Source organism: Hemibagrus wyckioides, linkage group LG09 (genome assembly GCF_019097595.1).
Source record: "Hemibagrus wyckioides isolate EC202008001 linkage group LG09, SWU_Hwy_1.0, whole genome shotgun sequence".
Taxonomy (NCBI): domain Eukaryota; kingdom Metazoa; phylum Chordata; class Actinopteri; order Siluriformes; family Bagridae; genus Hemibagrus; species Hemibagrus wyckioides.
In genome coordinates, this window is record NC_080718.1 from 20,875,272 (window position 1) to 20,888,193 (window position 12,922).

General features: G+C 39.1%; 1 protein-coding gene across 1 annotated transcript; it reads left to right on the plus strand.

The window, feature by feature from the left end:
* The first annotated feature begins 1,105 nt into the window (after nt 1-1,105).
* LOC131359456 (syndecan-1-like) lies at nt 1,106-12,699 on the plus strand. The gene is made up of 5 exons (XM_058399338.1): nt 1,106-1,270; nt 9,331-9,403; nt 9,649-10,268; nt 10,400-10,541; nt 10,782-12,699. Exons 1-5 carry the CDS (start codon nt 1,205-1,207, stop codon nt 10,946-10,948), a joined length of 1,068 nt encoding a protein of 355 aa, XP_058255321.1. The 5' UTR covers nt 1,106-1,204; the 3' UTR covers nt 10,949-12,699.
* Nucleotides 12,700-12,922: the final 223 nt, after the last annotated feature.

Below are 12,922 nucleotides of genomic sequence, written 5' to 3' on the forward strand. Positions count from 1 at the left end.
GTCTGTGCAGTCATTTATAGACATAGGAGAGTATAATAAACAGATGAAGCAGCAGTACAGAGTAGTATTTGAATAATTTAATTATAAATTAGGTGTGATGGCATTATGATGTAGTATGTAATAAACATTATCAAGTCTTTGGCAGTAGTATTGATGAGCCCCTAGTTGTGGTAAAGTCATAAAAGTGCCCTTAGAAATATTGCTAAATCCCCAAAAGTGACAGAAACATGTGAAGAAATTGTCCAGGAGTGTCTGTGAGCTATCAGTATGGTGACCAATATGTGTTAGAGTATGGACATAGATAGCAGTGGTGGCATGAGTAAAAAAAATGGGTAGATGGTGAATGGTACATTTTAGGTCCAGATGGCCTGCAGGTTAAAACTGTCTTTAACTTGCTGGTTCTTGATTCTGGAGTCCATGCACTGGGTGATTGTGATTTGTTGTAAAGCCTTGCTCCGACATCATGTGTAGAAGATGTTCTGTAAGGCTGCTGAAAGTCTGTTGCCAATCATGAGTTTGGCTCTCATGATGACTCTCTGGAGGGTTTTGCGGTCACGGATGGAGCTCCTCGTAAACCAGACTGTCATGCACCCAGTCAGAATGCTCTCTATGGTCTTCACATATTTGTAGACGTTGATCAGGATGTTGGGTTGGGGGTTTCCTGGGCCTCTGCAATAGGTAGAGTCACTGATGAGCAGATATCACCACTGAATTTGTGTGAACCAGTCAACATGGACCAGCTATAATCACAGTAGTGGCAAAACATGTTATCCTTCCAGAGTTAACCTTTTCAATCCAGTCGCGCTGACTGATGACGTAAGCGTCATCGTATAATCGTACACATGGTATAATGTTAAACTAAGCCATGACCCTAGTAAACTATCATGAGGATATGTTTCTGATAGCGAGCACAAAGCAGTTCTGGACGTATATCTGCCAAATGCCATAAATGTAAATATAACAGTGTACAGTCGACCGCGCTGGAGGATGGAAGTACCATATTTGTCTGTGGGCGGAACCTTAACTGCGCTCACCTTTGGCCAACCGTGAAGGTGGGCGGAGTCTTCCCTCGCCACTGGGTATGTGCTTATTAGCTTTCACGTCGACGTTTGGTACTTTTTAATAGTTATACGTCTCGAAACAAGAAGTTCGGGATCTCCGTGAATCGACGTAAAAACACGGTGTCGCTAACTGCTGTGTGAAAATGAGGCTTCAGCCTGAAACCGCGCTTGTTGTGTGCCTCTGCTTGTGGATACCTGTTGCTCAGTCGGTGAGTTTGAAGTGAATTAAAGCGATGTTCGGTCTGATCACTTCTGTCTGATCGTCTGATTTCGTTTACCTATTTTTAACTTGTATTGTTTCCTTTGGTTCGCTGTTTTCACACGTGGCACAGAAAGCATGGTTTATTGCGCTCGAGCTCAGCGTTGTGCCACTCGGAAGTTTTTTTTTTTACTTTTATTTAATATCTTATTAAAAGTATGAATGAATGAATGAATGAATGAACAATAACTCGTTAATGTGTATCGGATCACTCGTATTTTCTGTGTTACAAAAAAGACCAAATACTATTGGTGTTTATTGTTTCCGTATAATTTACTCGAGCAGGTAAGTTTGTATCGGCACGCGCAGATCAGTGATCAGGCCACGCTGCTGTGAAATCAAGCATGCATTACTTTTGTTGTTTCACTTCTTCACATGCATCACATGCGATCATTTCAGAATGATGTGAATGCCATGGATGTGATATTGACCCCAAACCTCTTTCCTTATCACTTGAAGTGTCCTGGATATGAGATGCGCATAGGCATGTTGGATTCCTCTGTTATCTCAGATCTTCCATGGTTGGAAAAGCTGAGATTCAGTAACTGAATAAAATCTGATTCTGATTGCAGCACTGATGTCTGTTCCTCATGTGCTTTTCCTTGTGTGGTAAGCTGCACTGCCCTCACCTTGCAAGCATTTGCACATGACTTCTCAATCAGGAATGCTGCATGTGGAAAGTTTGAATGGCTTGGGGGTTTTTAGTGATGGTTGTTGCTTTCAGCCAAGCCTTAATTAGATCTCCCCCTCTCTTGCTTGTTGATGTAAATGGATTTTCATGGTGTCAGCTATGCTGAGATTCTAAACAAATTGCCTGACCATATTGTCCTGCCGTGGTTGTCGGGGAATGTAATTATGCTGCGCACTTCATGGTAAGAGCGTATGGCTATTTATAGAATCAGAGCCCATTTTCAGTTGGTTCCCTACTTCAGCTACTGTGCTAAGTTCAAGAAGCACACAGATTTCTGAGTTCTGTAATGTTCCCCCATCCATTTACATTTGTGTTGGGTTTAAATCGTGAGAATACAAAACTTAGATAAACAATTCATAGCACAGAAAATATACAGTAAGTCTCCAAGGCCCCATCAGACCTGCTGTGCCATTGTGAACTTTACAATAACAGCATATGAAAGACGTCTTTGATTGTGCTTATCTGAGGGGGAAAAAACAGGAACTCTAGTTTTACATAGTCATTTCCTGAGGTCTTGGATTAGCAGCTTTTTTTGGGACGTACAGTAGCTGTGTGAAGTACGTTTTTAACAACGAACAGGCCACCTGGTGTTATCTGCAGCAAACACTGAGGAACATAAAGACAAACTGAACACACCCAGGCACTCCATTATCCAGGCCATTAGTTCCTCTTGTCTGTCATACCCTTTCAGCATGTTTGGATTTCTTGGCTGCTAGGATTGGTTTTTCTTAGTTGCTATGAAAGCAGAGACTATTTTAGGATGAGGAACTTTTTCATGAGGCTCCGGTACAAAATAAGACTGTTTGAGAATGGAGCTCATGCACACATTTGCTTTCATGGGCATATACTTCCACCACAGTGACTTTTTTTTTTTTTTTTTTTTTTTTTTTTTTAAATACATATTGCTCTTCCTCTATCTGTCCCATGATCTCTATGAACTTCCTAAGCAGTGATTGTTCTAAAGTCAGCAAACTGATAAATCGTTGTAGAGGATGCTTTGGTTAGAGGTGTTGATTGTGTACACATCCTCTAAACTCTTGATTAGTTTCTTACATGTCCACCTGTCTCGTCTTTACCTCTGTTTGTCAGACACAACCCAAATAACACTTTACTTACCTGGATATGTGCTGTGGTTTTTCTGTGGTTGCTGTCATAACAAAGTAATTGCTGTGACTACAGGATAGTTCACATGGTCGTGTCATGTTGCCTGACTCATCGGGTCTACGTCTGAGAGCTCTGCTACGCTACACACACAGACACACAGAGGAGACTGCTAATGCATCTCTTTATTTGATTGAACATCTTTTGTTGGCGTTTGTAAAGCACCAAATCGCACCCTTTTTTACACCCTTTTTTTAACTACAGCGATGAGATGCTCTGTACTTGTATAAAGCCTTTTCAGACGTGGTATGACCCCCACCCCACCCCCCAAAAAAGGTCGATCTGTGTAATCTCTTGGTGATTAATTAACATAACTAAACAGTCTCTGAAGCGCACTGACATGTGAGTGGGTCACACCTTCTCTGAAGTACTCTGTCTGCCTGTTATTCACACTGGTCACTGATTGGCTGGCAGCCTTTTTGGGTCGTTGTTGTTTTCACCTTTCAGATAGTCCTGGTGGACGATTTGGCTAATCCTACTTCAACAGTGAATGCATGCTACTTTTGACACGGAATGACTCATCAGTACAGTGAAAGTGAGCATCCAGATTGTTAAGCAGCTAACAATAAGGTTAAATCACATGTATAATAAGAACAATGGAATATGAAAGCATAACTTGGAGTATCTTTCTTAAAAACTATTTGGCTTTTGATTGTAGACTTGAGTCTTTACACATACCGTAAAATCGTTAGCCAAAACTCATCCATATGCATCTTGGGTATTTGTAAAACATTCTTTCGAAGCTCATCACTAATCACATGTCTGGACAAATCACGCATTTATTATTGGACAAATAAAAGCTCCATTGTGCTGCACAGTCCCATGTCTTGGTTACCAAGGAACCTAAGTGAGACTGGTAGAAAATGGTACATACTGTAGTGTAATAAAGTGCTACTGGATAGTTAGATAGTTAAGTGCGTTAATACAGAAGATTATTATACAATCATGTAGCATATTTTTGGTCAGCATTACATCAGTCCTTGGTCACTTTTTTTTCAACTTTTTTTTTCCTTGATAAAAACTGTAATCTTTGTTCAACCGCAAGTATAACGTGCTAGCAGGAGATTTAGATGATTATCCTGATTCTGAATAAATTATCTGCCCTCCATGCAAGGAATTTAATCTGCATGTAAAAGATTTTCCATCACTCAAAAGATCATGCCTCTGCCGATGTGTGTAGTGCAAGACACGATAGGATATGGAACATGTAGCACACACAATAATTACAGCATTGACGTCAACATCGACCTTAAATATATAATGAATACACAGATGAGTATGAAGTAAGGTATGTTTTTTTCTGGTTGTTGAATTCATTCAACAGTGAAAGCCACAATCAACCCGCACATGAAATCCAGAGCATCGTTTGTCCTTCTCTGAATCAGATAGCATATTTGTTATTTTTGCTGCTGTTGCTTTATCCACACACATTTTACACACCATGCCCTTGCAGTAAGGATAATGTACCTTTTGTGGTATACGCCTGTTCGAGGAAAATCCCAGCTCTGAATTCCAGTCATCGATATGTCTCAGCCTGTTTGTCACATGACTGAAAGCACAAACCTTGGTTACCGGAGCATGGCCACTGAATGCAAGCCATTTTTTTTCCCATGAATATTCCTTAGTGCACTTGTCACACCCAGCTTTGTGCAAGATGTTTTCATGCTCTTTGCAGTTCACTAAGCAACCTAAGCTTACGTGACATTTACAGGTGTGCATCATATGCTTTTATGTTTTTCCCTTTCTCTTCCATTGTCCTGGACCATCAGTGACCCAGGACAGGTCATGAAGTGGAAAGCTGCAGGGACAAAATGTCCAGCAGTCATGAAATATATATAAAATATAAAAATATATATATATATATATATATATATATATATATATATATATATATATATATATATATATATATATAAATATAATATATTATATATATAATATATTATATATATAAAATATATTTTTATAATGAAATATATAAAAATTATATATATATATATATATAATATATAATAATATATAAAAATTATATATTCATTCATGACTGCTGGACATATATGCTGCGCATATATATATATAATATATAACTTAAGTATTTAACTTAAGTTATATATTACTTATATAACTTATACTTATATAACTTAAGACATTTCTCATGAAGTGTTGAGCTCATCAGTTGCTTTTTATCTGATGGTTATTCAATGAGTTTAGCATTCTACTAAATGTTTGTGTTTGCTGAAGTCACTACTAATTAATTTTTTGTTTTGATTTAGTTTTTTGTATGTGTTTTGGCTCAAACCACGACCAAATTGGATTAGGTGCTGAAAGCTTTCTGTCAGCGTTTTCAGTATAACTTCAATCCCCACATTCCACAAGTGCTAGTGTGTAGGGTGGTCAGTGAAGCCCTTGAACCGTGCAGTCCAAACTTGTAGTGTTTGCATAGAGATAATAGAGTATGATTTTTTCTCCCCAATGACAAACAGTTCAAGATATACATTTAGTGGAGTACTGTAAAATTTCAGAATAGTGTATCATTATGTTCAATAACTAGAAGGCTGAACTGTTTTTAGAGGACCTTGTTACTTTGTTTGTGTATGTTTGTGCGTTCACTAAATTACGTGTAGTGAAATGTTCCTTTTCTTCTGTTTCCTATGTAGTAAAAACTGTTTTGGAAAGCATGTGCATTCAGTAAAGAGGGGCCAGCTTGTGAAGAACATGATATTCAAATGTAAACCGGTCAGGACTTTCTTTTTCACGCCTGGCCTGAGAATGGCCAGTGTTTATATAGGTCCACAGAGCAGGGATTAAAGCGATGCTGAGCGTACCAAGCGGCGAAAGATAACGTCACATCTGTCGGACGTGTTGGCTGAAATCTTCCAGATGCTGCCGGAGTAACGTTAGGGTTCTGTCTGTTGGAGCATGGCCGTCCTGAACTCCTCAGTGGGTGGCAAAGAAAACTTTTTCACTTTTTTCAGAAAAAGTTTTCGGTGATGAAATGACTAAATAGTTTCTTCTAGAACACGGATATGAATTATTTATTCATTGTCTGCCCAGAGTGAGTCAGTAATTTTGAGTCTATAAAGGAGGAAATTGGAGAAATTGCTCAATATCTTCTGGAATGCCGGCATGTGTGTGGTTAATCGGCAGGCTGCAACCCATCCGCAAATGCTCCTTGTTCACACGTGGTGTTTTGAGCATGCTTATGTATGTTATTATAGCGTCATGGGTTGAATTCAAGAAAACAGACGTCTTGGCAGAACAATAAGTCTGTACCCACTTGAGGGATTTCAGGAAATGTCTGCCCCCTCAATCTTCCCTAAATAGTGCTTAACTTAACCCAGGGCTGAGCAGACTTATAGAGGTGGGATGTCACACATGTATGCGAGGGCAGAGTACAAGGCTACACTGGCCCTGGGCTATTTATACCCAGTTTCAGCTTCTAAGCAACTCCACGCTGCCCCAATAATCAAGCAACTTAGCATAATCGTTTACTGTAATTCAGTTCGGCCGTGTCACATATACGTAATCGCATTATACTGTTAATCAGACTCTGAATTACTCAGGGTAAATATTACATCTGTCATTTTCAAAAACTGCATACAACAAACTGTTGCTTAATGTCAGACAATTAATCCAGCCAGTTGATTTACATGTGAATGACAATGGAGTATTTTTACTGCATTGTAATGGAAAGGCTGAGTGAGTTGGTGAACTCAGACAAACGTGATTCTGTTTTTCTCAGTTTTGCACTTTGCTATAAAAATGACTGCACCACATGGCCTCAACTGACATAAACTGTTAACAATGAAGACTCTAGTAGAGTCCTTGGATAAGCATTGCCTGGGGACTACTAGAACACCCCATGGTTATGACTGTTAATTGTATAGCCGTACAGCTGTTGGGGCTTGTTAGCTGACCAAAGTAGATTATGATGAAACCTGAACTTCAGTGCCAAATGGTAGCAGGAGAACAGAATATAGACTAGCTTTACTACCTAATGAAAGATTTTTATGTGGGTTTTTTTTCTTTTGGATCAGCCAAAAGCACCTGAAGTTATATGCATTTTTGTAATGTGAAGCTGCCCTACTGGCCTCCATTGTGATTGGCCACTGGGCTGAAACTTTGTGTAAAGTGATAGCCTGAGGCCTGTGGCTCAGTGACTTAGCGAAGACTTACTTTTCAAGTGCGGGTCACTTGAGTAGATGTGAAATGATTGAACTCAAGCAGCTTCTTAGTGATCCTTTGGAGTAGTCTTTTGGAGAAGTGTGGTCTATGAATTTAATTTTTTTTAAACGGTTTATCAAAGTTGTTTCTTATAGTCTTAGTTATTAGTGTACTTAACCGGTTCACTTGGATGTAGGTTGTTTGTCATTGTAATTTTTTAGGAACCTAAATGGCTTCAATAAATAAGCAGAATAGTACTGTACACACCATGAAATAATGAGTCTAATATTTTAATAGTTCATAAATTAATTTAGTCCGTGTCTGAGCTGAGGTGTTCCTTGAAAATTTTTTTTTTCTTCTAAAGGGTTGTATGGTTGCAAAAAAGTAGAAGTTCATTAGAAGGTCATGCAGCATGTTTTGTTTTAATTAGTTGTCTATTACTTGGTTGCTAAAACTGCTTGTAAGAAAAAAAGTTTAAAATTAAAACTTTCGTCATTCACCAGGATACCTTAATGTAGAGTCCTACATTCAGAAGGCTTAAATTCCTTATCTATCCAAAGACCCCCTTTTTTTTTATATTAAGGCTATTCATGTATTTGGTTTCACGGACACAGGCAGCAGGTTGTCCTTTCTAAGCTGCTTGTATAACAGTGGAGGTTTTCAGTTTTCCGTTCCTAATATGAATCACCATCTGAACCTGCCCTTTTTTTATTTTATGATCATCTGTTTAATTACTGTGAGTAAAAACATAACTGGAATATCAACTGCCTTGTGTAATACTTCTCATGTATGATGGTGTCTTCCGAATAAACCTAAACTTTCCCTCCCTTTTTAAAAAAATCAGTTGAAGCTGCTGAACAGGAAAACTGTCGTTGAGAGAATTTCCAGTTATCTGACTGCAGATCTAAATTAGCTTACCATAAACTGTTTTTATTGCCTCGCTCCACCGTTTATTCAATGCAAGCAAATCATGAATTGACTAGAGGCTTAACATCTTCATTTAATGTAGGCATAACTGCCACGACACAATATCCTACACAGGCAAGAACAGTTTTATGTGGTATTAACACTGTGTGGAACAACTGCTGGCAGACCACTTTAGCTAAACCGGCTCCATGGTGTCTATGGCTCATATTCAGCAATAGTGTTTGAGGGGTCAAAGGGCATAGAGTGTCATAAAGCTACAGGGTCTGAGGAAGAAGTGGACAGCAAGAACAGTGGCTTTAGGGCTTCATGTTGGGAGCCCTTTATATCCTAATATTTTAAGAATATGTATTTGTATGTGCTGATTTAAAAATCATCAGTTATGCACAAACCTGTTTTGTAAGAAATTAACTGAAGTGAAACGGAAAGTAAAATCTGATAAAGTGAACATGTGCAAAACTATAGACTACCCTTTTAAAACTTGTACAATACTTGTATGCCATCATACATGTGTGATATGTGGACACCTGATCATCACACTTATATGTGGTTCTTCTCCAAAGCTTTGCCACAAATTTGGAAGCACTGTGCATGTTGGTTTGGCTTTGTATACTATAGCATTAAGAATTCCCCTTTACTGGAACTAAAGGGGTACAAACCTGTTCCAGCATGACAAAGCCCATGTGCACAAAGCATGGTTTGCCAGAACTGATGTGGGTGAAGTCAAGTTGCCTGCACAGAGCCCTGACCTCAACCCCACTGACCACCTTTGGGATGAACTGAATGCTGACTGCTTGCCAATCCCAGTTCCTTAAACTCAGTTCCTTGACCTCACTAATGCTCTTGTGGCTGAATAAAAAAAATCCCCACAACCACATTCCAAAATATAGTGGAAAGCCTTCCTAGAAGAGTGGAATTTACAGCATGGGGATTCAGTCTGGAATGGGATGTTCAGCGAGTACATATGGGTGTACTTGCTGAACATATTGGTCAGATGTCTATATCCTTTTGGCCATTGTGTGTGTGTGAAGAATCTAAGCTAAGCATTCTGTCTTTATTCCTTTCCTCAGATTGGACATTTTGACCTAGAAGATGGATCAGGAGATGATGAGGAGTTCTCTGGGTCGGGGTCAGGAGATAATGGTAGGAGAGATGTTTCTTGATGCATGCTTTAAATGAATTTCTGGTTATAGAAATGATCTGGACTATGACTTTGTACATCTAAACAAATGCTATATCAGCATTATGAAATTAAGGTGCAGTTTAGCTCAGATAACACTGTAGTATAGTTTTTTACGTCTTTTATAAACATGGTCTCTGTCTTGTATAGTGAAATCTATGTAATGTCGGAGGTCTAACTAACTTTAATTCTCTATTTTAATTTTGAGACATGTGGATCTTTGAAACTGAAGGGAAAAACCAAGCAAATCCTAACACTACAAAGGCACCCTTGATCACGGGTACCCCCGTTAACCTTCCAGAAAATTTAGTTACCCCTTTTACCAACCTTGACACTGCCTCTGAAACCTCTGGCCACCTCACTGAAGCTCTGCCCCACACCACCCAAACCACTGGGACTCAACCATCTCTGTTAATCAACAAATCTTTTGGCTCAGTGGAAGATCAGAAAGGTGAGCCTACAACACTCAGCACTGTGGCACAGCCAGAGACCACTGTACCCCCAGCTGTGAAACTACCAGTGGTGCCCACGCAGAAGGACAAATACACACCTGCAGCCAAAGATAAGGAAGATGCCACAGAATCATCTGTCATAGATCAAGAGAAGGATGAAGCCACAGTGGTTAAAGCTGTGTCTGTGGCAACTGAAGCCCCCAATATGGAGACCACACCACTGCTTCATAGCACAAAATCAGCTGGTAATTTAGCTGATACTGAAGCTTCAGGTGATTCTGTTGTATCCAGTACTGTTCCAAGCATTGTTGATGGTGGTATTGAAAGTAACATCACTCCAGAGGACCATGATCACAACGTAGGGAAACCAAAAATAGTAAGAGGACTATTGAATTGTACTGATATTTGTATTGTACTGACATTTGTAGAGGGCAAGAGTAATTTTTTTTTAAGTTAACTTGTATCTCCATCCATAATGCATCTCACACCAATGATTTCCTTTGGCAGACTGATAATGATGATTTTGAATTCGAGAAAGAATTCCAGAACCCAGGATTAAACTCAGAATCTTCTGGGTCTGGGTCTGATTTTGCTCGAGGGAGTGCTTCAGACAACGACAGCTTATTGGAAAGGAAAGAGGTCCTGGCAGGTATGTATTATATTAACAATGTCATATTGTTCCAATATGGTGTTCTGGTATTTGGGTCCAGTGGAACATGCTGCCTTTTTCAGCTTTTGGAAACCTTAATTTATAATGCATGAGTCAGTTCGTTTGCTCATTCAACATTTATTCCATACTTCCATCTGGTGTCATAGTACAAAATTAACATTACCTTTAAGGCGATGAGGTCATTTGAATGGACTGATCGTTTCCATGTTGTCTTCACAGGTGTCATTGCAGGTGGCGTGGTGGGCTTGGCTTTTGCCATCATGCTTGTTTCTCTCATGGTCTACCGCATGAAGAAGAAGGATGAGGGAAGTTATTCATTAGATGAGCACAAACATCCCAATGGAGGCTACCAGAAACCACAGAAACAGGAAGAGTTCCTGGCATAAAGACTCATAAACATACGATCTCTGCCTCTCTTTATTCTATGCTTGACTGCCACTTAAAACTTCCCTACACCAGATTCCACATGCTTGGTGACCCAATTTTTTGTTTTCGTTTTCTATCCATGTTGGATTTGCAACACATCGGATTTGCACCAGAATTGGTTGGTTGATCATCAGGAAAGGTTCGCTTGTGTTTTGTATGGGTTTTTTCCTCCTTTCTAATGGATTATCACACTGTGGATTGAGACTGTCCTCATGAGCCCTAGTTATGAGTGAGGGACTATGGAGCTGGCCATTTTTTTTTTTGTCTTTTTCTTTTCTTTTTTTTTTTTGTTAGGGTTCTGCTATCTGCCAGTGCTGGGGAAACTACAGCAAACGTAAACCAGCTTCTCATTTCCATCGTGCCTTATTTCCTGTTCCAGAGAACTGAAGTAGCGAGAGAGCTCACCTCCTCCAGTTGTTTGTTGCTGTGGTAACAGATAGTTGCCATAGGGACAGAAAACCTGAATTGCACTTTTGACACAGAAACATTACAATCCTGAATTACAATCACTGTTTGCTTGGAACTGATAATGTGTTTCTGCTTGGCCTGGGCATGCTTACTTTCACTTGTCAAAATTGTTTTTACCATTCACGTGGAAGGAGAGCTGCCTCGCCGTGACGAGTGGGACTCAATTCAATTTCTTCCTTCCTTTGTACTTACGCTGACGTTGGCGTGTGAGAACAAGCAATGCAGAAATGATATTGGGGAATTGTATGAGTAATTGTTGAATGGATGTGACTGTACTCTCACACATTATTGCTGTATTTTCTGGGAAGCTAAATGATTTTCTGTGTACCCTGAATTCTTAAATACACTGTATGAAATTTGTCAAAAATTACACAAGTGCAGTCTTTTTTTTTTTTTTTTTTGGACTCCAGCTCTTTGTACATATGCTAGTGGACCAAATCTACAGCTTGAAAACCTTTACTGAGATAGAAGATGGCTAATGTATATTACCAGGTCATATGAGACCTATTTGTATAAGTGTGTACATGTTTCTCTGTTTTTAGTTATCACTTGTATTAAAGGACTGCTTGGCTGCGATGAGCGTCATAATCGAACTTATCTGGTCATGGTCACCCCCTAATTCTGCCTAAACAATATTGTGGCTGGTGTGAAAGAAATGTGTGTTGTTATAGCTTTCTGGACAATACCAAGCTGGGTATGTTAAAAGAATTTTCTCACAGATGTCGTTAAATAAGAAAATATTTTATTAAACCTGTTCCTTTGTGTAAATGCTAATCTCACTTGCTTTGGATTTAGCTGCTTATAATGGCCGAGCAGAGTAAAGACGTATTACTACTAAAGTGTCCTGCTCTGTGTGTATTACTGAACCTGCGCGTGCCATGTGATATGTACAGCTTTCATTTGTTTTCACCTGTTTCTTTAAGTTCTTAGTATTTTTACAAATGGACAAATGTTTTTGACTCTTTGGGTACCTTATTCCAGGCTTCAGGTTAGCTCACCTATTTGTCCATAATGGAATTTTTTTTGAAAGAGGAAGTGGCAAAAGTGTGTGAAAGTACACTCACAGTAGAGTTAACCGTTTGTGCCTATGCAGAATGGCAGGCCACGCCTCAGAGAGAGCTGCCTTTGTGTTTTGTTGCTGTGCAAAAGAAAATTAGACCTACTTATGTCATAGTTTGTACAAATCTCTCTATTTATTATTCACAGTTGTTTTCTATGTTTAATAAAAGGGAGTCCATTTTCAGCATTGTGTAACTTGGAGTTTGTTCTGTGCAGTTGAATGAGCGAGTCGTGGAAGCCCATATTTAGTGAAAAGAAGCTCAGAAGCTTTTGTATTAAACCTCTATATTTTTTTTCCTTAACAGGTTCTCGGCTTTTTACTGTTGTTTAGGTGATTAGATGTTAAACAAAAAGCCTCAACTGTACAAAATGTGTTTTTATAGCTTTAACAGTATTTGGCACAAGGA

Coding starts and splice junctions, on each gene's coding strand:
- LOC131359456 (XM_058399338.1), top strand. CDS start 1,205: ATGAGGCTTCAGCCTGAAACCGCGCTTGTTGTGTGCCTCTGCTTGTGG. Junction 10,269..10,399: donor ACGTAGGGAAACCAAAAATA/GTAAGAGGACTA, acceptor TTCCTTTGGCAG/ACTGATAATGATGATTTTGA. Junction 10,542..10,781: donor AAGGAAAGAGGTCCTGGCAG/GTATGTATTATA, acceptor TTGTCTTCACAG/GTGTCATTGCAGGTGGCGTG.